General features: G+C 45.8%; 2 protein-coding genes across 2 annotated transcripts in view; one reads left to right on the top strand and one right to left on the bottom strand.

The window, feature by feature from the left end:
• The window catches only part of AARS2 (alanyl-tRNA synthetase 2, mitochondrial), a 26309-nt gene extending 25906 nt beyond the window's left edge, over positions 1-403 (bottom strand). The window contains exon 1 of the mRNA XM_024193780.2: positions 174-403. Coding sequence (XP_024049548.2) covers positions 174-398 — 225 coding nt within the window. The 5' untranslated portion in view covers positions 399-403. The remainder of the gene's footprint in view (positions 1-173) is intronic.
• A 1794-nt stretch (positions 404-2197) lies between these two features.
• RNF8 (ring finger protein 8) lies at positions 2198-26490 on the top strand. Its single transcript, XM_024193783.1, is given in 9 exon segments — positions 2198-2242; positions 2244-2570; positions 7109-7237; positions 12694-13443; positions 14785-14847; positions 19516-19605; positions 20982-21089; positions 21905-22109; positions 24270-26490. Coding segments are annotated over 9 exon segments (1869 nt in total). The 3' UTR covers positions 24422-26490.
• The last annotated feature ends 38 nt before the right edge of the window (positions 26491-26528 follow it).

The following is a 26528-nucleotide window of genomic DNA, read 5'->3' as shown; positions in this document are numbered from 1 at the left end:
GCGAGATGACCGCGGCTCGGGCCAGTGTCAGGCAGCCCCGGGGGTCGGGCCGGGGAGGCTGCCAGGAGCTCGGGCACGGCCCAGCTACAGCTGGGGGGGAGGTGGGGCTGCGTCAGCCCCTGGAGCTGCCTGTCTGCAGGCTCAGGCAGCGCCGCAGCGGGGCCCGCCCCCACCTGGTTCATGCCCGCGTTGACGAAGAGGAGCCCGGGGTCCCCGCGGGGCCGCACCGGGACCGAGGGCACCAGCCGGTGTCCGTGCTGCTCCTGGAAAAAGCGGAGAAAGGCCTGGCGGATCTGCCCGGCCGGGGGGCAGGCGGCGGCGGAGCGAGCCCGGCGGGGGCCGCAGCGCCAACCCCGGGAGACCCGGAGCAGCCCCCGCACATGGCCTGCCGCGGCCATTTTAACTGTGGGCGGAACTCCTGAAACCCGGGCACGGCTTCGCTTCGTCAGAGGGAAACCATTCAACGAGCGAGGCGGCAGCAAGAGAGACCGCCCTGCCGCAGGGGCTGATGGGATTGGGGAGCCGCAGGGAGTGTGCGGAGCTCATCCTCCCAGCATGCTCAGCGCTTTTTACAGGCCTACCTGAAGCGGCCTCCGAGCACGTGGCACCGATGCACCCGGCCGCTCCGGAGGGGGGGGAGCGAGCTCGGCTTGCACCAGCTGGTGGCCAAGTAACAGTCTGGAGCACAGGTGGCTTTTCTGGGGAGGTTGGTGGCAGGGGTGGAGTGTTACATAAACCCTAGTTACTGGCCCATTTCCTTTTTGTCTTCAGTGACAGTGCCCCTTAGGCTTGCCAACTGTGTAAGCACACAGACCACAAGCGCTGCCCCCGCACAGAGTTCCTGGCCAATGAGAGCTGTGGAGTTGGTGCTGAGGGCACAGGCAGCGCACAGAGACCCCCCTGTCTCCCACCAGGGGCCACAGGTCTGTGCCGGCCGCTTCCAGGAGTGGTGCGGGGCCAGGGCAGGCAGGGAGCCTGCCTTAGCCCCGCTACGCTGCCGGACTTTTAGCGGCCTAAAATCTCCCGGTTTGGTGTCAGTAGCCTCTGGGAGATAGGGCCTGATTCTGGGAGACTCTCAGTGAAACTGGGAGGATTAGCAACCCTAGTTCCTCTTTCTCATGAAACTGGACTCTTGAGTATTGTCCACCTGCCTCCTCTCTGACTGGCCTATCAGCTGGTGGGTTTTACTTTTCCTCTAGCCTGTTGTTCAGTTCCACTGATTTGGGGCCCTGTGCATCATATATTTATTAACTTCAGCATGCTGGGGCCCAGGTTTCTTTTGTTTTGGACAATGCTTTCCACATCTCCAATGTTCAATAATAATCAGTATTGCTAACCCTGAGTATACAAGTCATGAATCAGGCCCACAAAAATCATGATATTTAAAAAAAAAACGTTGGGGTCTTTTTCTTTGCCTTTTGGTTCTTGGAGACTTCAGGATACCTTCAGGCCTTGTTTTCAAGCTTCTTTTTTCTACTAGGACAGAAACTTTTTTTTTTTAAACGAAAGGCGAGATTCTCAATTAATTCCTTGCTTCCAAGAGCTGACATTTTCAGAAAGACACCAAAATTTTGTGACAGTTGTGATAAAATCATGAGAGTTGGCAACAGCAAATAAAGGAAGATTACAACTTGGAAAAAATCATGCTTCTGTGTCAAACTTGTATACCTACTATGTTACAGGTAATACCGCTGAGTCCCATAAATTGAAAAGATCAGAGAACTTTGACTTCTGTATCGTTCTTCAGGTTGTTTGTGTACTGACAACCCTCTGTGCAAGGGGTGATTAGGCTTTCACATGTGAAGCTTTCACCTGAGTTTACAGTACTGCTGGTACAGTCCGTGGGCCTATTCTGCTGGGCTTGGGTCAGCACGCTGGGTACACATGACAGAGCAGTGGTGGCCACGGGGGAGAGAGCCATGCAGCTTCCTCTCATAAACACACAACGGGGGTTGGAGATCTGCTGGTTTCCTCCAGCTCAGTTCGTTGGCATCATGCCCAAGAGGGTGAGCACTGTAGGGTTGGGATCCAAATCCTGTACCCTGGGGAGCACGACATGTCAGGAGCCAGGCCTGGGTAGCTATGGCACTGACCCCTGCCTGCAACCTATGGGAGCAGTAACTGGCCCTAACTTGAGTCCACGCAGCAGCCTGCAACAACAGTCCCCGGGCTGGGGGACTGGAGCACAGAGCAATAGATGGACGGGCTGGGCTCGCCGCTGAAGACGGTGGCAGCCGGTGTGGAGTTCTGAGCACGCGCAGAATAGAGTCTGCCCCTTAGAGTTACGGCTCTGGCATCGATTGACTGGGCTGCTGCGCCCGCGCAGGCGCTGTGGATTTGGTGCCATCTTTGTTGTGGGTGACGGAGGCAAGCGAGCGTCCTGCCGCCCGGAGTTGGATGGTGCCATCGTCCCCTTTAGCGATTGCTCCTGCCTGCTGCCAAGGCCGGACGGTGCAGGCGGGATGGCGGAGCGCGGCGGCCCCTCGCCCGCGGGGGGCTCCGGCCGGACCTGGTGCCTCAGGCGAGTGGGGATGAGCGGCCAGTGGCTCCTGCTGGAGAGCGGCAGCGAGGTGAGGCGGGGGGTGGGACCTGTAGGGCAGGGGGCTGGTGGCGGGGAGGTGATGAGGGGGGGAAGGGGTCGGGGGGGGGAGGAATAATAGATTATCAGGGTTGGAAGAGACCTCAGAAGGTCATCTAGTCCAACTCCCTGCTCAAAGCAGGACCAATCTCAGACAGATTTTTGCCCCAGACTCCTGAATGGCCCCCTCAAGGACTGAACTCACAACCCTGGATTTAGCGGTGAGGGATGAGCAGGGGGAAGGGGTCTGTGGGCTGGTGGTGTGGGAGGTAATGAGTGTGGGGGGGGAAGAGGTCGGGGGGGGGCTGGTGCAGGGGAGGGGTGGGGAGGTGATGAGCAGGGGGAAGGGGCGGTGAGGAATGAGTAGGGGGGAAGGGGGTCTGTGGGCTGGTGGCGGGGAGGTGAGGGGGGGGAAGGGGTCGGGGGTGTGGCAGGGAGGTGAGGGGGGGGAGGGGGTCGGGGGTGGCGGGGGAGGGGGCAGTGAGGTGATGGGGGGTTGAGGGCTCCCTGTTGTTTCTCATGTGCCCCAAAGCCACTGTTGAAATGGGGCCCTGAGCCCTGCAGACCAGTGATTCTCAAATATCCAGACTACTGTACCCCTTGCAGGAGTCTGATTTGTCTTGCGTTCCCCCAAGTTTCACCTCACTGAAAAACTACTTGCTTACAGAATCAGACATAAAAATACAAAAGTGTCACAGCACACTATTACTGAAAAATTGCTTACTTTCTCATTTTTACCATATAATTATGAAATAAATAGACTGGAATTTAAATATTGTGCTTACATTTCAGTGTATAGTATATAGAGCAGTATAAACAAGTCATTGTGTGAAATTTTATGTTGTACTGATTTCGCTAATGCTTTTTGTATAGCCTGTTGTAAAACTAGACAAACATCTAGATGAGCTGATGTACCCCTAGGGGTATGCGTATCCCTGGTTGAGAACCACTGCTTTAGATGAGGCAGCAGCCCTTAGTATGGGGTGAGGGTTGGTTGGTTTCCATTCCAGTCCTTGTCTTTTTTTTGGGGGGGGGGGGGGGGGGAATGCCGAGGTCTAGTGGGCAGGGCTGAGTGCAAGCTTCTCCCACTCTCTGCAGGAAACCAGCCCTGCTTTACAGGTGGAGGATCTCTTTGCTGACTAGGGCAGTGTGTGGAAATCTTGGCAGAGTGGTGGCAGCTTCCTCAGAGTTGCTTGTATAATAGTCCTCTGAATGAGTGAAAGTCTTCTCCAGAGGTGTTACAGGTCCTGCCAGGTGTTAGAGTCCTAGCAAAGAGTTTGTGAGCTTTTGTTGCCTCTTGGACATAGAAAAGGCCTAAAATGCTTGTGGGTGGTGATGGAGGGGAAGCGGAATTTTTTTTTCTTCAGAGGTTCAGGAAACTGGAGTGGGGGCTTTCTCAATCTTTAATTGAAGGAACAGGGTGCTGAAATTCTGACAGATTTCTTCCACCCTGCTGTTTACCAGATATATATTAAACAGAATGGAACAAAAAAAATAAAATAAGGCTTTAAGCAGTGAGTTAATTTCCCCTCTCAATACTAGAAAATCAGGATTAACAAGACATGAATTTCTAATGTAAGAAACGGGTGAGAATCCTCTTTAAAAATTAGTCTTTCTGATCTGTACCTTACAGAAGCTAAAAAGGGTACAGTAACTCCTCACTTAACGTTGTAGTTATATTCCTGAAAAATGCGACTTTAAGCGAAACGATGTTAAGCGAATCCAATTTCCCCATAAGAATTAATGTAAATGAGGGGGTTAGGTTCCAGGGAAATTTTTTTCACCAGACAAAATACTGTATTTTATGTGTGTGTGTATATATACATATACACACACAGTATAAATTTTAAACAAACAATTTAATACTGGTACACAGTGATGATGATTGTGAAGCTTGGTTGAGGTGGAGGAGTCAGAGGGTGGGATATTTACCTTACTGCTAAATGAACTAGCAATTGGCTGAGCCCTCAAGGGTTAACTCTCTCTCTACACAAGGCAGCAGGAATGGAGGGAGATATGCGCATTTCCCTTAAGTACACTGCCTTGTTAATTAGATCAGCTTGCTGGCAGCTGCTGCCAGCTCCCTCCTTCCTGAGCCCTGGTGTGTCCCCCTTGCTCTATGGAAGATGGGGTAAGCGGGGTGCAGGAGCAGGGGGGAGGGGGACACCCTGACATTAGCTCCCCTCTTCCTTCCCTCCCCCCTGCACAGCAAGCAGGAGTCTCGGGGAGCAGCTCCAAGGCAGAGGGCAGGAGCAGCACATGGCAGTGGGGGGAGGGACACAGCTGAACTGCAGGCAGCTGCTGCACAGGGAACTTAGGGGGAGCTGATAGGGGGCTGCCAGTCCACACTGGTTCCAAGCCCCCACCAGCTAGCTGCAATGGGCTGCTCTTCCTGCAAGCAGTAGACAAAGCAGGCGGCTGCCAAAGGCATTAGAAGGGAGCATTACACAACTTTAAATGAGCATGTTCCCTAACTGATCAGCAACGAAACAACGTTAACCAGGATGACTTTAAGTGAGGAGTTACTGTACAATCATCAGAAATGACTAATACGAAGTAGGTGCCGGTTGAGTAATTTATGTGTGGAGTAGTACTCAAGGCCTTGAAAATGACATGACCAATACTGATGTATGCGTGTGTAAGTTTTCACTTCCTTGAAGATCATGTGACTTTCTGCACAATTCTGGATTGTTTGGTAAATATGTGAAATGCTGTTCTTTCATAGATTCCAAGACCAGAAGGGACCATTGTAATCTAGTCTGATCTCCTGTATAACACAGGCCATAGAACTTCCCCAAAATAATTCTCCCCTCCCCCATTTGAGAACCTCTGTGGTAGACTGAAGAGTCTATTATTAAATATTTGTTTTCCATGTAGGTACTTACAGACTGTAATCAAGTCACCCATTTACGTTCTCTTTGTTAAGTTAAATAGATTGAGCTCCTTGAGTCTATCACTATAAGGAATCCTTTAATCATTCTCATGTTTTTTCTGAATCCTTTCCAATTTATCAACATCCTTCTTGAATTGTGGACACCAGAATTGGACACGTATTCCAGCAGCAGTCATACCAGTGTCAAATATAGAGGTAAAATAACCTCTACTCCTTCCTGAGATTCCCCTGTTTATGCATCAAAGGATCACTTTAGCTCTTTTGGCCACAGCGTTGCACTGAGAGCACATGTTCAGCTGATTATCCACCCTGACCCACAAATCTTTTTGAGAATCACACTTCCCAGGATGAGGTCCCCCATGCTGTTAGTATGATCTACATTGTTTGTTCCTAGATGTATACCTTTACGTTTAGCTGTATTAAAACACATATTGTTTGCTTGTGTGCAGTTTACCAATCAATCCAGATTGCTCTGAATCAGTGGCCTGTCCGCTCCCCCATTTTTAGTGTCATCTGCAAACTTTATCAATGATGATTTTGTGTTTCTTCCAGGTCATTGATAAAAATGTTATATAGCATAGGGCCAAGAAACAATCCCTGTGGGATCCCACTAGAAACACCTGTTCAATGGTGATTCTCCATTTACAATTACATTTTGAGACTTATCTGCCAACTTTTAATCCCTTTAATGTCTGCCATATTTATTTTACGTTGTTCTAGTTTTTTAATCAAAATGTCATTTGTTACCAAGTCTAAGTACAGTACATCAGTGATGTTACCTTTATCTTGCTGCCTTTGCTATTAATTATTGGGCCACAATGGCATTTTTCATTTCTCAGTATGAACTTTCAAGTTGCATTGATGCCTGTCTTTCAGCTATGCCATACTCTTCAGGTAAATAATGACTCCTGTGAGAGTCACAGGGTTTGGAGGAAATAACTAAACTGTTCAAATGCTCTGTTAAATTGACTTAGAGATCGAACAATTAAAAACTTCAGCCTCTCCCAAGTTAGAGGAACCACAACTCCTGCTCTCCCTATTCACCAAGAAAATTCTCCTCTAAGTGAACCTCCAGCTCAGTTAGAGATTCTAGCTGTCTCAAGTAAGATTGGAGAGTCATACTGCTATACATCAATGTCTCTGTAGGTTCTTGAGCAACCTGAAGGACTTTATGCAGCTAAAGCTTCTAAGATTGCTCACTACAGTTCTGAAGAAAGAAAATGTGAGGATGCTAGCATCATTTTTTCTGAAGCCTTCATCAGAGACTTTTTACTAAGTATTCTAGCCAGAAGAGGGTTGGTTGTTGGAGTACTCTGTTAAAGGAGATTTATCAGTTAAATGGACACAAATGTTCCCCACTCCTAAAACACCATTGTGCTTCAGGCTTTTTCAAGGCTTCCCCCTAGCTTTTGACTCTTGGATTTAAACGTGAAGTTATGTCACATTCAGTAAAAGTTATAAGTAGTAACCATGTGTGTGGTTAGCGTTAAACTTACTACTTTGAACCCCAGTAGAAACTACTGTACAAAGCAAATTCATCCCATGTGTTTATTTTACTGTTTTTAAAACCAAAGCAGATAGATCACTTTTTCTGTATTTGTTGCTAATGGTGGCTATTAAACTGTTTTTATCTTTAGGTAACTATAGGCCGAGGATTTGGTCTCACCTATCAGCTGGTCTCAAAAACCTGCCCACTGATGATCTCTCGTTACCACTGCGTTTTCAAGCAGAATGCACAAGGCCAGTGGACAGTTACAGACAACAAGGTACTGAGATTGAAGGCGTTTTAATTGCACTGAGAGATATTGAAGATGACTTCCCATTTGGGAGCTGTGTCTGAGTAGCTGCGGGGTCCTAGTTAGGAAGTACAGGTAACCTTGGGTCATGCTGTAATATAGTCTAACTTGGGTAAAAGACCTATGGGAACATGTGCTGCTAGTTGTGCACCCTGAATCTGGAACTTCATCCTAGCTGAGACCCAGGATGCTGAGTCAGGCTTATTCATGTTTGACTACAAGGGATACTTCCTGCTTTTACCTTCTTCTCTTTAATAGAGCACTTCGATGCTATCAGATAGTGAACTGCTGTGGGGAGTATTGGTCCTGAGAGCCTGTCTGTGAACTTTGTATTGCTGTGCAAAGAATAACTATGAAGGCTGACATTCTTAAAAAGGATAGTGCTCTTGCAATGTTAATTAAATGACAAACTAGTGCCAGTTATTGTAGTGGCACAACTATAATTTAGTTTTAATAAATTAAAGTTGGAGATGGTTTTCTGATCACGAAACGGGCTTTTGATTCCATTGGTTGACATGAAACACAGCTTCATCATTTGGCTAGAGTAAAGAATTGAGATCCAAGTACTAAAATGCCTTCTATTTCATTTGCTGACAATGGCAAGATGCTTGTCCCCTTTGATTCAAGTCCCTTTCCCCATGCTTTCCTTCAGGCTGGAAAATTATTAAAGTCAGGAAGCGGAGTGAAAACCAGTTAGATGTAACATTCAGAATGTTCTATAGTACAAGGTGACTTATAAAGGATTCAGTTGTAAGGCCAAGAATAGGTGGAGGGACTAGAAGACATACAAAGAGTGTTCTTAAAATCTCAACCTTGTTTGTTTTGATGCATCCAAAATGAAGTGCATAGCCAAGCCTCTAAATGCTTTGTATTTTTAACATGAAAAACAAAGTAAAATCAGAAAATAACCAATCTCCCATCTACAAATACTAGCTCCAAGAATCCCTCCCTCCCTGAGAGTCAGGAAAAGAGATGGGCTCTACAGCATGCCCTAACAGTCAACAGATTCCAGTTATTTTGGAGGTGAAATGCAGTGAGAGGAGTGAATTTTAAATGGAAAGATCCCTCATGCCCTATCAGTAGCCCTCTGTCTCCTGCACACAGCCCCAAGTAGCTGCGGTGTTGTACTTGGAATAGAAGATCAGTTACTACAATCATTGCAGAGTGACATGTATGCTTACATGCACCCACTGGAGACAGTAAGGGAGAGGAGATGTTTTAAGATTAAATGAAAACTCTTCCCCCCCCCCCCCCCAAATATAATCATATGTTCATATGCACCTTCTCACCATTTTCACCTTCCTCAGATGTAAATTTCACACTTTTCTTGGAAGGAAAAATGGAGACTAGAAATAGGCCAGATCCCTATAAAAGTAAACTTAAAAATAAAAGGTATTAATTTTTTCTTTCCTGTACTTGAGACCTCCTGTTTTTACATTTGCTGTTTAAAATTCTTCTGGGTGTTGTCTGTGATGGCAGCTCTACCTCTGTTCTTTTTGTCCATAAAGGCAAGGAAATCAAGAATCAAAGCTCCAGTTCCTGTTCTGGGGCTAGGGCAACTGAGAGCTTCTAGGTGATCTGGATGTTGAGGTTGTATATCTAACTGCATCATGATGTATCGCTTTGTTCTCTCTCAATAGTTCCTCAGTCATAGGGCATTCTTTAAGTATGCTCATTCAATTTCTGAGAGTGTTGAAATGCACCCCTTAGCTGGTTTGTAGTAGATTAGAGTGGAAAAGGCCTTGCTGAGTCCTGCAGTCAGTTGCCTTGAAATATTTGTACAATACTGCACAACTGATCTCCAAAGTTTCCTACAAGTTGGGGCTGGAAGAGACTTTCTAAATCTGTGCTGTCCAATGTTTCTGGGGAGTACCAGTCATCCACAGCAATACCATTGGCTATACCAGGGGTCGGCAACGTTCGGCACGCGGCTCGCCAGGGTAAGCACGCTGGCAGGCCGGGCCAGTTTTATTTACCTGCTGACGTGGCAGGTTCGGCCGATCGTGGCCCCCACTGGCCGCGGTTCGCCGTCCCGGGCCAATGGGGGCGGCGAGAAGCCGCGGCCAGCACATTGCTCGCCCGCGCCGCTTCTTACCCTGGCGAGCCATGTGCCGAACGTTGCCGACCCCTGGGCTATACCAACCTCTCTTTCATTGGGGCAACAGAGGTTCCTTGTTAAGCTAGGGATAGAGGTGTCTACCATACTAGTCACGTAAGTCTGAAGTTCTAGTCCTGAAGTATATAGCAGTAGTTGGAAACCATTGTGCTAAGTCATCAAGTGTAACCCCTTGCTGCACCTGCTGCATGTTATCACCTCTACTATTCCCTCAAGCTTGTTATCATATTTCTTTGGGATACTTCCATTACTGATGACCCTACAGTCTGTACTGAGCACAGTTCAATTGGGAGAGCAATATAGCAATGCACAGACAATCCAATAAGTTTTTAGAGAGAGTTGGGGACAACTTCCTGGTACAAGTGCTGGAGGAACAAACTAGGGGCAGTGCTCCTCTTGACAAGCTGCTTACAAACAGGGAAGAATTGGTAGGGGAAGTAGAAGTGGGTGGCAACCTAGGCAGTAGTGACCATGAGATGGTTGAGCTTAGGATCCTGACAAAAGGAAGAAAGAAGAATAGCAAAATACGGACCCTGGACTTCAGAAAAGCAGACTTTGACTCCCTTAGGGAACTGATAGGCAGGATCCCCTGGGAGGCTAATATGAGGGGGAAAGGGAGTCCAGGAGAGCGGGTTGTATTTTAAAGAAGCCTTATTGAGGGGGCAGGAACAAACCATCCCGATGTGCAGAAAGAATAGCAAATATGGCAGGCGACCAGCTTGGCTTAACAGTGAAATCTTCAGTGAGCTTAAACTCAAAAAGGAAGCTTACAAGAAGTGGAGATTTGGACAGATGACTAGGGAGGAGTATAAAAATATTGTTAGAGCATGCAGGGGTGTAATCAGGAAGGCCTATGCACAATTGGAGTAGCAGCTAGCAAGGGATGTGAAGGGTAACAAGAAGGGATTCTACAGGTATGTTAGCAACAAGAAGAAGGTCAGGGAAAGTGTGGGACCCTTACTGAATGCGGGAGGCAACCTAGTGACAGATGATGTGTAAAAAACCAAAGTACTCAATGCTTTTTTTGCCTCGGTCTTCACAGACAAAGTCAGCTCCCAGACTGCTGCACTGGGCAGCACAGTATAGGGAGGAGGTGAGCAGCTCTCAGTGGTGAAAGAACAAGTTAAGGACTATTTAGAAAAGCTGGACATGCACAAGTCCATGGGGCCGGATGCAATGCATCCAAGGGTGCTGAGGGAGTTGGCTGATATGATTGCAGAGCCATTGGCCATTATCTTTGAAAATTCATAATGAGCGGGGGAGGTCCTGGACAATTGGAAAAAGGCAAATATAGTGCCCATCTTTAAAAAAGGGAAGAAGGAGAACCCGGTGAACTACAGACCGGTCAGCCTCACTTCAGTCCCCGGCAAAATCATGGAGCAGGTCCTCAGGGAATCCATTTTGAAGCACTTGGAGGAGAGGAAGGTGATCAGGAACAGTCAACATGGATTTACCAAGGGCAAGTCATGCCTGACCAATCTGATTGCCTTCTATGATGAGATAACTGGCTCTGTGGATATGGGGAAAGTGGTGGATGTGATATATCTTGTAGCAAAGCTTTTGATACGGTCTCCCACAGTATTCTTGCCAGCAAGTTAAAGAAGTATGGATTGGTTGAATGGACTATAAGGTGGATAGAAAGCTGGCTAGATTGTCAGGCTCAATGGCTCGATGTCTAGTTGGCAGCCGGTATCAAGCGGAGTGCCCCAGGGGTCGGTCCTGGGGCTGGTTTTGTTCAACATCTTTATTAATGATCTGGATGATGGTATGAATTGCACCATCAGCAAGTTCGCAGATGACACTAAACTGGGGGGAGAGGTAGATATGCTGAAGGGTAGGGATAGGGTCCAGAGTGACCTAGACAAATTGGAGGAATGGCCAAAAGAAATCTGATGAGGTTCAACAAGGACAAGTGCAGAGTCCTGCACCGCTACAGGCTGGGGATCAACTGGCTAAGCAGCAGTTCTGCAGAAAAGGACGGGGGGATTACAGTGGACGAGAAGCTGGATATGAATCAGCAGTGTGCCCTTGTTGCCAAGAAGGCCAACGGCATATTGGTTTGTATTAGTAGGAGCATTGCCAGCAGATCGAGGGAAGTGATTATTCCCCTCTATTCGGCACTGGTGAGGCCACACCTGGAGTATTGTGTACAGTTTTGGTCCCCTCACTACAGAACAAATGGGAGAGAATCCAGCGGATGACAACAAAAATGATTAGGGGACTGGGGCACATAACTTACAAGGAGAGGCTGAGGGAACTGGGTTTATTTAGTCTGCAGAAGAGAAGAGTGAGGGGGTATCTGATAGCAGCCTTCAACTACCTGAAGGGGGTTCCAAAGAGGATGGAGCAAGGCTGTTCTCAGTGGTGGGAGATGACAGAACAAGGAGCAATGGTCTCAAGTTGCAGTGGGGGAGGTCTAGGTTGGATATTAGGAAAAACTATTTCACTAGGAGGGTGGTGAAGCACTGGAATGGGTTACATAGGGAGGTGGTGGAATCTCCATCTTTAGAGGTTTTTAAGGCCCAGCCTGACAAAGCCCTGTCTGTGATGATTTAGTTGGTGTTGGTCCTTCTTTGAGCAGGGGATTGCACTAGATGACCTCCTGAGGTCTCTTCCAACCCTAATATTCTATGATTATTGTTGGGAAACTTTTCCTCTCTTGGTGTCTAATCTAACATAGCCCTCTTTTCAGTATAAAACCATTGCTACATGTTATACATCTTCTGGTATGTCTTCTCCTTCCTTTTGTGTTTCTCTACGTTTGTACAGAGCTGGTTTACATTTCCCCCTCTGCTTTCTTTTTGTATAAATTTAGTCCCTTTATCCTCCTTTCTTTGTAGCCTGTTTTTGAACTCTTGATGACATGCCTAAATAAGTATTCTTGACAAATCATACCAGTGTCTCATTGATCTCTCTGTTGCAGAGTCTTTCCTAGGGGCTAGCTCAAGCATTTCCCATTAAGCTTCAGACCATTGTTTCTTCTTTAAACCACCATAGGCCATCCTAAACAGTTCCTTCCTTTTCTTCCATGTGGTTGCCTAAATCAATTTTATTCGTAAGAGTCGTAGAAGGAAATCCTTACTGGTGGTATAACTAAATCAATCTCTCTCTGTGTCTCTCTCACACACACACGAACGACACTGACTCAGTTGTTTGGGTAGTGCAAAAGCTAGTTAGACAATTTGTTGAATTGTCTTTGCACTATTCTTTCTGAAAAGGTAGGCTGTGTTTGCAGCAACCAAAAATACCTTGTGGAGGAGTTCACTTAAATGTTCATTGATAAGTTTTGCTGATTTCTGTTTGTTTTCAGAGTCTAAATGGTGTTTGGTTGAATAAGGAACGGCTTGATCCATTAAAGGCCTATCCAATAGGTGAAGGAGACCATATTCAACTAGGAGTGCCTTTGGATAACAAAGAGACTGCTGAATATGAATATGAAGTGATGAAGGAAGAATGGGAGAAAGTTATTCCATTTTTAGCCCCGAGGAATGACCAACTGATGGGGAAACCTAAGGGTGCAAGAACTAAACGTAAACTTAGTTTGGAGGAATCAGAGGCATCTGGAGCAGAAGGCCCTTCGAATTCCAGATCTAAAAGGGACAGAGTGTCCTGCGATAGTGAACCTTTGGGTAGATCATGTGGGAGGGCAGAACTGGCCAAACAGCCAACAGAAAACATGGATGTCAAGCTACCTTCTCCTGGACCAAGCGTGGAGGAGGATAAAGCTACAGTATATTGTAATCCTATGAACTCTGAGAAAGCTATATCTCTTAGCCATAAGGACCAGAAAGCCTCTAGTCTGGCACAGTCTTGGACTGGTTTGGAAATGCTGAGGAAAACCCTGGGAAATATAATGAAGCTGAAAGTCAAGGTGGAGGAGAAGCAGACAGCTGTTTTGAGTGTGAAGAAGAGCAGGAAGTCTGGCCAAAAAGAGATCAGAGTGATGGAGCAGGAGCTGCGGGAATTGCAGGACCAGCTGTGCACTGAACAGGAACATCAGCAGCAGAGGGTGGAACAGCTGGAGAGGACATTCTATGAGGAGCAGCAGCAGCTTCTGGAGGTATGCGCATTTGTATAGACATTATCATCCATTCCAGAAGTATGCCACTTCCAAACATACAGACCTAGAGAATGGGTAGAAACAAGAGGGACTAGACTAGGCAAGAGATTAGTAATGGAGTTTAACCTCAAAGGCAGGTTCAGCACAAATTGATAGTAAAAGCATTGTTGCCATCTGAAAGCTGAATGGTCTGTGTGAAATGAATATTGTTTCTGTGTTCTCCCTTGTGGTTGTAGAGAGGACGAGGACTGAATGGGTCGTTGAGACTGAACTCCTCTTCTACCTCTAGACATAGGTTACCAGGTCCAGACGGAGTTGAATTGGAAGCCCTTTCCCATTCAAGCAGGAGAATCAGTGGGCACTGCTACTTCCAGTGATCCAGATTGTCTAATGAATAAAATGCAGGAAGGGCCATTTCCTTACTTGTAAATATGGTTTCCTTCACAAAGCACTCAATCTGGAAGCCTTACAGGCCTGTACACATTCATACGGATAAGTAACTAGCTGTCAGATTTAAAAAAAAAAAAAGTTCTGTTCTGTGTCTCTCTGTTCTTGAGTTTAACAAGTATGTTTGAAAGCAAGAGAGAATCCAACTGAAAGTGGATTGGTCATTCTGCCTAGTAACTGGGAACAGCCAGGAAAACCTATTGGTCCAGATAATTGAACACTAAATTGTAGAAACCTTGCATACAGGAAGAGAGAGTCTCTCTCTCTGCCCATACTGGAGGAGGGATCCAAAGCAGCAGTGGGAGTTGTCTACAGTGGTGTGGTAGGTTAATCTCTTTAGATGTGTTCCCAAATGGAGTTAAAACATTTCTATTTCCGCACTCACAGCCTATTACTTCCCTTTCTCTGCCTTGTGAACAGTCTAGTCCCGTTAAAGCTAAAATAACTTGGAGATGTTTCAGATATTTAATATTCAAGGATATTGTCTACCAAGAGTTATAATGTGTAAGTTTAGATGGCTCTGATCATTCAAGAGCCCGGGGAGCACTGAAGGTGAGATATTTCTTAGGTTTGCTTTACACTGGCGACACTTCCTTAATTTATCCGTTTCTGACATGAGAGAAAACGGGGTTCTCTTTCTCCCTGTTCCTCTAGCCCCGTCAGCAGACTGCAGGCCAAAGCCGGACTGCCAGACACTTATGAATGGACCCCGACATCTTTTTATTTACTTATCTTTTTTTTATTATTATTTTTTTCTCTGGAGTCTGGACCTTGATCATATCTTGACAAAAATAATCGACTAGCTGTTCCTGACCTCTTTATATTGCTTAGTTTGGTTCCATAATTGTTTTTCTTCCCCCAGCAAAACTCTCCCTTTGTGTCTTATTTTTTCAGGGAGTGAAGAAGCAGCAAGGGGAAGAGAATTTGAAGGAGCAACTGGCCCAGGTTCTGCAGGAGGTAACTTACTACAGAGCTAGGCGTGATCCAGCTGTGTAATGTGGGGAATGCCTAAACTTTGCCGGCTATTCTGGCAACTGGCCGGGAGCCGAGGACTGTCCCTCAAGAACAGATTGCAACTGCTTTTCATCTGTGTGATACAGGTGACAAGTTCCACACTCCATGATAATTGGCAAACAGAAATACTGTGGAAAAAATACACTAAAATCCAAATACAACCTAAAAGCTTTAGGTAGCTGTAATGATAGAAGGGAGCTTAAAGGGGAAGGGCGCATGCCTGCAGGGCGTGGAGTTCAAAACAATGAGCAGAGCAGTCATTGTGGGACACCACCAGAGGCCAATCACAGCAATAAAAGCAATCAAGGCATTCACACTGGCACTATAGCGCTAAAGCCTCAGTGCAAAAAGCCTTATGGCTCTCCTAGGGGTGGTTTTATTACAGCACTGCAACTGAGGGGTTTTGGCACAAAAAGTGGTTTGCAGTGTGTGCACCTCTACTGTTTCAGTGCCAAAAGCTGCCTTTTGGCAAAAAAACTTGCCAGTGTAGACCAGGCCTCAGTGTCTACACTACAGCCTTGCTCCTGCCGATGTAAGTGTCCTACTACACTGAGGCCTTGTCTACACTACAAAGTTTTGTTGGCATATGCTGTGGTTTAATTAAAGCGGTGTAACATTTGCCGACAAAACTTTGCAGTGTAGACAAGGCCTGACAAAATAACTCCATCTCCATGGAGGCATAGGGGTTATGTTGGTGTATTTAGGGTGACGCAGTGTCATTGTAGACCCTGGGTTCCTTCTATCTGCTGTTGGCTGTTGTTCTTGTCAATTTCACAGCTCCAATTGACAAGAAAGCAGCTCCCGGCTCCCCAGCTGGGCTGCTGCCGGGTTTCTGCTCCCAGATGGGCTGCCACCTGGGCTCCCCACTGGGAGACCTGCTGCTCCTCTTTCCCCCTCCCCACCCCCCATGTGTCCTGGCTCCCCGCTGGGAGCATGGCAGCTGGACTGGGTGTGGATCTCCCTGCTGGAGGCAAGAAGTCCTGGGTGGCTGCACCCCAGCGGGGAGATGAGATGCCCCGGGGGACAGCTGGGCTCCTGGTGAGGAGCTGTGTGGAGCTGAGGATCCTGGCTTTTAGCCCCACCTCCTCTCACTGCCCCTCTTCAGTTGCTTGAAGAGCTCCTGGGGAGGATGCGCACCACCGACAGAAGCAGGGTAGTGTGGACATCAGCCACCGCAGTAATTACTGTGATGGTTGTAAGTTGACCTAACATAGGTCGATTTAAAATTGTAGTGTAGACATGCCCTGAGAGTGTCACAGCTAAATACAAGATAGAACAGATAGTTTAGCATAAGTAGTTAGCACATATTGGATGGGACCATTCAAGGTGAAGTGGCCCATTAACACCCCTTTAGTCATAGGACAAAAAGTGAGATTAATGGATTACAGATTGTTGTAATAAAGTCCAGTGTCTTTATTAAGACCATGATTTTTAGTATCAAGCAAAGTTAGGAATTTAAGCTCCCAGGCTTGTCTTTTGAAAGTGTTGTGGAGGTTTCCTTGGAGGATGAGGACTGATAGGTCAGATATAGAGTGATAGCTTTGTGATATGGTGTGTTTTGTCTTTTATCATTTTCCTGTGTGAGTTCTTTCAAGAGCATAGTGATTGTCTGATTTCATCCACCTAGTTGTTGTTGGGGCAGTTAGTGCACTGGATGAGGTACACCACATGTTGTGATAGGCATGTGTAGGACTCAAGGATCTTGAAAGGTGTATTGTCGGGAGGGGGTGAGGGGGGGTGTTGATCATTGTAGTAGCGGAGATATGTCTGTAGGTTTTCCATCTGTTGTTCTGGCAGGGTCTGGTGCCGCTTTGAGTTGGTGCATCCTGATCTCTGGGGAGCTTGCTTCTGATGATGAGCTTGGAGAGACTGGGGGGTTCAGGAAAGAATTCTTTCAGGATGGGGTCCCCTTCGAGTAGGGGTTGTAGTTGTTTGATACCCCATATGGGGTTCATTGTGGGGTGGTAGGTGACAACTAGAGTGCGGTTGGAGCGGGTTTTATTTCTGTATTAAAGCAGATTTTCTCTGGGTATTTGGGTGGCCAGTTCATGGTCTTAAGAAAGACACTGGATTTATGGTGTATTACAACAATCTGTAACTCACTAACCCCACTTTTTGTTCTATGACTAAAGGGGTGTTATCAGGCCACTTCACCTTGAATGGGCCCTTAGAATATGTGCTAACTACTTACGCTAAACTATCTGTTCATCTTGTATTTAGCGGTGACACTCACGGCACCGATACAGCTGTGTCGCTTTAGTGCTTCAATGAAGATGCTTTACGCTAGGTCCCCAAACTGTGGGATGTGCCCCCATTCGGGGGGGCATGGCTGGGGCCGGGGAGGGAGCGCCACCCAGCTCCACTCCTGGCCCCGGCCCCAGCCCCAGCTGCCAGGCCCACACTGGGGCCGGGGCTCCAGCTGCTGGCCCTGCACCCAGGGTCCTGGCTGCTGGCCCCGCCCAAGGCTGTGCTCCTGTCCCCACCCCCTGCTGTGGCACCAGGCTCCACCCTCTTACCCTTGTCTGTGTCTCCTCCTCTCCCCCCCCCCCCCCCCCCGGGGCCCCCCCCCCGGCCCCGGGGGGGGGGGGGGGGGGGGGGGGGTGGGAGGTAAAAAGTTTGGGGACCACTGCTCTATGCCAACAGGAGAGCTCCTGGCATAGTTAATCCACCTTCCTGAGAGTCAGTAGCCGTGTTGACGGGAGAACTTCTCCTGCACTGTCTAGATGAGGGGTTAGGTCAGTATTACTACGTCGCTCAGGGGAGTGGTTTTTTCACAATCTTCAGTGACATAGTTATACTGATATAGGTCTGTAGAGTAGACCAGACCTCAGTATCTTTTCAAGGCTCTGAAAAAGAGCTCTGTGTAGCTCAAAAGCTTGTTTTTCTCACCAACAGAAATTGGTCCAATAAAAGATATTAACACATCTACGTTCTAGTTAGTCATTTGTTAAGAAAGACTAGAGGGCATGTACTCCTAGAAATGAAATAACAAATACATTGATTTTGCATAAAATGTTGAACTTGTATAAGGGTTTCAGATTTATCAAATACTTCCCTCATTCATCCTGAGTGTGCTCTACATTCAGAATCTCATGTAGCCCAGACTTAGTATTCAGCTTTTTAGCAAGAGGCTGAAGATGAAAGCTTCCTTGCTCCTGACTGACTTGTCCTTTGTAACTAGCATATGTGTTAGAAAGTCACTTCTGTGAGTTTCAGCTTGAAACTAAAACTCTTCCTTTCAGTCAGCTTTTGGGAGCTTATGAAACATGCCATGTCTGTGGTGAAATTACCCAGGTACAATGGTGATGGTGCCCGTACAATACTTAAATCTATTATCTCGATATTTAGATGTCAGACTTCAAAGAACATACATCAGTTTCCATCTTGCTTAATTCTGATTTAACTATGCTCTACCCCGATATAACACGACCCGATATAACACAAATTCGGATAGAACGCGGTAAAGCAGTGCTTCGGAGGGGGGGGCGGGGCTGCGCACTCCGGTGGATCAAAGCAAGTTCGATATAACGCGGTTTCACCTATAACGCGGTAATATTTTTTGGCTCCCGAGGACAGCGTTATATCGAGGTAGAGGTGTAGTACAAAAAATTCTGACAGTGGGGCTGGAGTCCATGCAGCTGGACATACTCAGTAGGACTATCCCAGGTTAAGTAGAAAGAGTCCTCTTGGGTTTCAGGTTTATTTATATTTTTTTCTAGCCTGACCAAAATAAAGGAACTTTGTTCATCTGTTTTTTGCGTTTAAATACCAAAGTAAATTAATGTGAATGGGACAGCTCTTGTGAATCCATTGCTCCTTGTCCTGGGGTCTAAGCAGGCAGCACCATCTGCTCCTTCCTGAAAGGAGTCCAGATTTTTTGTTAGGCTCAGAGCCTAGTCTACACTAGAAGCGCTACTTCGGCGCAGCTGCAGTGCGTCTGGTGAAGATGCTCTTTGCCGACGGGAGAGCTCTCCTATCAGCATAATAACTCCACCTCTGCGACCGGCGGTAGCTATATTGGTGGGAAAAGCTCTCCGGCCAGCATAGCGCTGTCCATACCAGCTCTTGGGGTGTGGATTATTCACATCCCTGAGCGACATAAGTTATACAGAAGTAAGTGTTAGTGTAGACAAGGCCTGAGGTATGGATAAGAAGCTAACTAGGGCTATCCTGGTTACCCTCAGCCCAAGGAGACACTCCCACTGGGAGTTGGAAAACCCTGGAACCTCTAGGGATTTAACCCCCAAATTCCTATGCCACTACCTGGTGTAGTGAGGCACAACTGGGGTATGATTTATATCTCCCCAGAGATGTATGTATTACATAAGGGTATTACCCTTTTTCACTGTGAGTCTGTTTGCTTAGTGCTTGAGTTTTTTCCTGTTGTGCGTTACTGTGTGGCATACATTTTACTTGCTTATAGAAGACTGATCCTTCTGGTTCCTCATCTAAAGAAGTAATTGGAGTCCTTAAATCCCTAGGAGTTGGGCTCATGTTGCATTGATTCAGTAAAAAAAATGGCAAAAATCAATGTGTGAGCAGGATGGTAGGGAGCATGTACGTTTCATTGGGGCAAGTTATGAGAATCTCTCTTGATTTATATTTTCACAGCATCGTGCCCTGATGGATGAGCTGAGCCGTAGCAAGAAGGATTTTGAAGAGATAATTCAAGCTAAGAATAAAGAGTTGGAAGAGACTAAGGTACTGAACAGAAATTGATTTTTCTGTTCTGTTCATTAGAGCAGCACAATTTGCTGCCATGGAGGAAACAGGTTGTTCAGTACTTTCCTCAAAGCTTCCTATTGCCTGGAGCAGTGGAAATCTTGTATATTGAGGAGGTGACTGGCTTGCTTTCCAGATGGCAGGGACAAGATGTCTTGCTTGGACAGTCCCCTATATGGAGTGGCACTGTGAATAGGCATTAGTGGAGGATGCTCAAACTCAAAGAGAGAGTGCAGAGCAAAGGAACATGGCACAATGTGCAGGAGCAGTGGCCCAATCTTCCCTCCCTCAAAAAAAGCCCTACCAGACTGAGTGAGTTTGAAAGCTAGTGTTTCACTTTCTGTTAAAGTTCATACAATTAAAACTGCAACGAGCTCTATCTGGGACTGAAAACAGCAAAGGAATTGACTGAAACACGGCATGTCTCCTGCACTAGGGCATGATGGAAAGCAATCGAGAGAGCTCCCTATTGTGTCTACTCTAGGAGGACATGGCATCTCCCATCTTTGGCTGCATTTCCTTTGACTTTCAGTTCTTTCACAACCGTAGGATTGTTTTAAATGTAGCTTCGGTTGTGACTTTCTCCATTTTACTTAGGAAGTAGACCAGATGCCTAGTATACCTGGGTGACTAGCAACCTGTTACATTTCACTCCACATCACTATACGAGAGCAAGGAAGCATCTTAAATTCCCAAGCTTTACTTATTTTGTTGCACTCCTCCATTTGAACCATTTTGGCTGAACACATACACCGCTACCTCGATATCACACGACCCGATATAACACAAATTCGGATATAACGCGGTAAAGCAGTGCTCCGGGGGGGCGGGGCTGCGCACTCCGGTGGATCAAAGCAAGTTCAATATAACGCGGTTTCCCCTATAACGCGGTAAGATTTTTTGGCTCTTGAGGACAGCATTATATCGAGGTAGAGGTGTACTTTCTATTCCTGCTGCTACAATAGTTCTTCAGACCTTAGATCTTTTATGCCGAGTTCATCCTGCGATGAATTTTTGCTTCTAGGAAATATCCTTTAAGTAGTTAGGAAAGATCTGGAAGATATTCTGGAAAGGCTGACTCAGCTTGTACCTTCTTCACCAAAGTAGGACATCAGTCGTTGAAACTATGTATTGTAACAACTATCTCTGCACTGGCTGGGATTGTTCTCTGTACTGCTGTGGTTGCTGATTTGAAACCCCTTTCTTCTCCTTTCCATATAGAAAGAATGCAGACCTGAGACAAGAAAACCCTGGGATTGTGTGCTGTATCTGTCTCTTTCCTCCACTGCTCCTCCACCCCTTATTTGGTAAACCCTTTGCTCCTCAGCAGGTGACCATGTGTGTCTTCCTTACAGGAGGAAAAGGAGAAGGCGAGAGCGCAAAAGGAGGAGGTTTTGAGTCAGATGAATGATGTACTGGAGAATGAGCTGCAGTGCACAATCTGCTCTGAACACTTCATTGAGGTACAGTGACTGACATGGCTTTGGTTGGAAGGGAAAGGATTTAAGAAGCTTTTATTTTTGAAAGTCAAAGCAAAGTTTTTGGTTTTTTTTTTAAGTTTCTTCTCTTTAGATCTAGGAAATCATTCACACTGACCAAAATTTTTGTGTTTTGCTCCCCTTGCTGAATATTGTCACTGTCTATTGTCAGTTATACGTACACAATTACATTGAATTAACTGGGGTTGCATAGCTATAAATAAGGGTAGAATTTGACTCCCCTTCAGTAATCCTAGAAGGGACACTCAACTCAGATTAGGCCTGAAATGTCAGCTATTAAAGTATGAATAGAAATGTTTATTTTAATTTAAACGGGTCATTTAGAAATTCCTTCGTAGCAGAGGAAACCTGAACATAATGGCCTTGTTCTAGTGTCTGAGAATCAGAAAATTAAACTCCATCTAGTTTCACTATGGAGTGGTGCCTCAGGAAATATACTTTAAATTGGAAGCATGGTCTAGTGTTTAAGGCTCGGGACTGGAATTTTGAAGTTCTTGGTTCTCTTCCCGAGTGTGCCACAGATTTGCTGTAATCTTGGGTGAGTTACTTCATTTACCAGTTTTTCAATCTGAAAAATAGGGATAATCTCTACGTATCTTGGCTTGTGAGGATTGGTTGTTTCATAAGTACTGTGTGATCTTTGGACAGTAGGTACTAAAGAAGGGCACTGTAATATTTTCTCTAAGAGGAAATGCCCATGTGATGTTTTGCTAGTTTCACAGGAATTTTTTATCCCAATCTCAGTGCTCTGATGGTATTCTTCCTCCTGACCTCTGCAGGCTGTTACTCTGAACTGTGCACACAGCTTCTGCTCCTACTGCATCAATGAATGGATGAAACGTAAAGTGGAGTGTCCCATCTGCAGGCGGGAGATACAATCCAAGACGCGCTCCCTGGTTCTGGACAACTGCATTGACAGGATGGTCGAAAACTTGAACTTGGAGATGAAGGAGCACCGCCTGGCTCTCATCCGAGAGCGCAAAGGTGAGAGGTGGGTGGATGAGGTGTGAGAAATGCAGTCTTTGTCTCCGTGTCCTCAACAGAACTTCCTTTGGCACCTGTATACCACAGGAATGCACTAGGAATGCAGAGAGTCCTGGGAATGAACCTTTATTCCTGTATGAGGTTAAGGCTGTGTCAGTATTTCCAATAGACTTTTCAGAGGTTAGGATGGGAAACGGTTTAGAATATGTTACATAGCCAGATTGTTGCATTGTAAAATATTTTGGGCAACTTTCTAGAGACTGTATCGTATGAACCCTACAAACCAGGGAAGTGGGAAGACTTCACTATTAGAGGCTAAGCAGTATTAGTTTATTTGGAGATATTTTTAATAAACTATCATTGCTCAGAGCAGGTCTTGAAAAATCTACCAAGTGACTTCTAGACAGTGGATTAAATCTACTGGCTATAGATCAATATGAAAGCTGAGTAGTGGGAGGGCTGGTTGGCAAGTTCCATGGGCAACATGCCAGCGAGAAGCTTGGCACCAGAACACAGTTGCTGGATATTGTTTTCTAATCTGCTTTTTTAGAGGGGTAATTTATAGTTGGCATTGGATGGGAGACCGCTGAAGATAACTGGAGTGCTGCATGTAGTGTTGCTCATTCAGCAGGTTGCTTACTCTTCCCTCTGAGTCAATATTGAATTTAGTGCCTCAGCATGACTGAGGCACAAAACCATGGTCCTGTCCACTTGTCATTAAAACAAGAGTAGTAAGGGTGTGAAGCTTGATATCCTGACACAATTCCAATGTGGGTAACACCATTCTACATCCCTGTTCCAAATCTGTTTCTAGAGCACCCATCACTACTATCTAGGTGCTGAAATACAGAATTTATTCTCCACTGCTCTTCCTAAAAACGGTTGTTTCTGTGTGCTGTTAAATCACTACTTGGTTCCCCTTTAGAGGAGGGTGCATGATCCCTTTTATGTATAATGTGTACAGCTCTTTGGGATCCATCCTAACGAAAGGTGCTTTTGAAATATTTCAGATCCTCCTTGGTGAAACAGAATGACATCACTAAACATTGTCAATGCTAACCTGAAAAAAACCACCTTTAGCCAAATCAGTCTGATTCCCTCAGAAAATGCTGCACTGCTCAGAGGCTTTCCAGCACTGCTTCATGGATTGCTTTCATCTCTGCAGAACTGACTCTGCTCAGGTGTAATATCCTAATATGCACATCTGTAGAGTACACCAAAGCAGCATTGAAGTGTCTTGTCGTGGAGTTAATGTGACCGGATGAAATGGTGTCTTTATGGGAATCCACTTCATTCTCACATACAGGAAATCAGTGGTTCTCAAACATTTTATCCTCTCAGGATTTTATCCACCTTCATGTGAGCCCGATACACTGTTTAACTATTAATAGAATACTAAGGCAAAGAAAGCTTTATAATAGCCTTTATTTTGACACATTTCAGTGAGATGGATGAGCTTGTTTCTATGCAGTGGTGGAAAGATTGGCTGAAACTGGAATGAGCTCCAGTTATACGTGGATTCCAGAAGGGAACTGGCTGGGAGACAGGCTCAACAGGGAATGGTTAGTTATATTCCAATAGCACCTAAGAACTCCAGTCAAAGATTAGGGCCTCTGCAAACAAGTAACAGCAGACAATCCCTGCCCCAGCAGGCTCTTAGTTTCCAGAGGCTTGAATGGAGCCCTTGTTGTCTTCCAAAGTCTTTTGCTCCTTGATGCCCCGCTTTGACTTTGTTCATTTTCACCCTCCCTACTGATAAGGCTCTGAGGTAGCCAGCTGCTGCAATCTCCTCTGGTGACTCCACATTGATTGGTACCAACAAGGGAGCATTTGGTTGGGTGCCAACAGGGAGAGCATTAACAAGAGGTGAAGAGAATGTCTCCTTGCCCTCAGTGCTATTCCTGCAGCCCTGTTGGAACTGGAATAAGCATACAAGAAATCAAAGAAAATCCCAATCATGTTGGTTTTTCAAGATTATAAATACAAAAGACAAGCCCCACGCAGATGGTCTCCAGACCTACAGCTTGAAAAACTTGCTGTAAAGCGTACAGTGTGGCAGTAAGAGGAGGTACTAAAGTTTCAAAGAGAATTCTAGCAATTAGCACTGACTGTAATCTAGCCACCAGCTAACTACAGTATCTGTGTATGTTTTGAATGCAGAGAAACAGGATGTCTTAGTGAACCCAGCCACGGACAGTGAGAGCAGTATCATTTCTTCTATCTATTCCATCTTGTCGATGAGCAGTTATGACAGTGATGACTTTGAGGAGGACTCTGACTACGATAATATCTATGATATCTATGGTATCTGAAAACCCATATCGCAGATTGGATTGCCTGTGAGCCATGCAGAATCAACCTAAGTGTGCTTGGATCTACTGCCATCAGAGGTGCATGGATTGGATGTTTGGAAAAATAGGCGTTGAACCGCCTGAAATTCGAGCTGCAGACGAAGAGTGCTTATCAAAGCACTGTTTTTGTTTTTAAATGAATGTATAATTTCTTGCCCTCTAAAGCATCCAAACTGGAATTGTGGGGGTAACTAATGCTTGTCATGCTAAGTACATTTACTTACAAACTTTGATTTCCACGATCACTTGTGACCTGATCAGTAGAATAACGTCCTGGTTTCCCTGCATGCTCCGCTGCTTGTCTGCTGGGTTGAATTATACCTATTCAAATGTTTGTCCGTTTCCTTTATTTCAGCTAGTGGAGAGAATGGATAGCTATTTGAGCAGGCCTGCCATTCCACCCAGCAGATAGCAGAGGTACACCTAACACACCAGTACAGTGCCAGTTTAAGATGGGTTTTCCTTGTGTGATTTTACATGACAGCTTGACTCATGCTTGTCTTTATGTCATTAACACTTGGCTGACAGTACCTGTACCACCCTTCAATCCCAGTGTGCTCAGTTCATTGTAGGTTAGGGTGCTGGGTCTCTGGCGCTCTACTGATGTCACTTATTTTCTGTTAGGTAGAGATGGAGAAGATTGAATTACCCAAGTGTCAGCCCGAACCAGTGCTGTACTCGTTGCTCACAAAGCATCTTAGTCGTTCTCTTTCCAGGCCTTTTCCTGCTTAAAGGAGGTGGGAAATGAGCACATCTAGGAACAATAACTTAAAAAACCTAGTCAGTCCCTGCCAGAAGCGGAGAGAACGTTTATCTCTTCAGAAGTGCATATTTGAGTTAATGGAATGGCCTGTTGGCCTGGTGGGGAGGTAGCATCTGTGGCAAAACACAAGGCAAGAAGGGGGAAAGTACTGTATCTACATATTTTTACTGTTTACAAAATGTTGCTGTTCAGCTGGGACATAACACTAGCCTTGCAGCAAAGAAAATCCTCACTGAGGAGTCGGTGAACAAATCTTGCCTCGTTTTTGCAAGCGCCTGACTGTGAAGCTCTGTTTTCATTGGCCTATATACTTGAGTTAGTTTTGTTAGCTGAAAGGTACCGTTTGATTGTGTGAGAGAGAAAAACACAATCATCTGTAGTAGTATTTCTCTATCCATGTGTATGTATTTACCCGTTTCTGTGTTTCTCCTGCTTCTAAGGAGAGAAATGTGAACCGTTTCCGCTGTTCTGCCTGCCACACCCAGGGACACAAATTTCATTCTGCTAATTACTTTTGACTTAAATGATAAAAATGGGTCCTGATCTCATTTTTATAGATCTGGTTGCTTAACGTTGAAAACATTTTCCCTTCTGATAGTCATAGCAGCCTCAGCATTTTACTGTTTTTATGACGTTATTCCAAAAGACTCGTGCATTCAGGGATTTGTATGACAAATCACACAGACCATTCTGCCCTGCATTTGTTGGGGCAGATAAGCCAACAATTTAATATAGGTGGAACACACAGCACCCTAACCCTGGGGATGTAGTATTTCTTAATTTAAACTATCCTGTGCTAAAGAAAGGACTCATTGCAAGAATGTGTGAAGAGTGATGCCATTCCACGAGGCGAGTGTGTCCGCCTGACATGATTTATGTAACAGGGACAAAATGTCTGGTCTAGAAACCAAGGTGCAGGTAACTGTCACCCTCCTTAAACTTCAATATAAAGTTTCTCTCCTGCTGTGGAGGAGCCAACACTACCTTGAGGTTTCCTGCCCCCCTGTGCTCTTGACATTCACTTCCTACGTGTATAGTCTCTTTAGAAGTCCTAGTCACTTGGGGTGGGGAGTGTCAATAGAGGATTGAGAATGGTTGACACTAACCCAGGTCTCTCTGTGGAAGAGATCCGTTTCCATCTAGCATGGGATAAGCTCTCTGGAGCTCAAGGATTACAGATTTCTTCTATCAGATGTATTTTGCCATGTTGCTGTATTATTTTTTCTGCCTGTTTTATTTTTACTAAATATATTTATTTTGCTCCTTTGCTATTTCTGTCATTGTCTAATTATACCTGTTCCAAAA

Source organism: Terrapene carolina, unplaced genomic scaffold (assembly GCF_002925995.2).
Source record: "Terrapene carolina triunguis isolate 2854851 unplaced genomic scaffold, T_m_triunguis-2.0 Scaffold85, whole genome shotgun sequence".
Classification (NCBI taxonomy): domain Eukaryota; kingdom Metazoa; phylum Chordata; order Testudines; family Emydidae; genus Terrapene; species Terrapene triunguis.
This window is presented reverse-complemented; position numbering and strand designations above follow the sequence as displayed.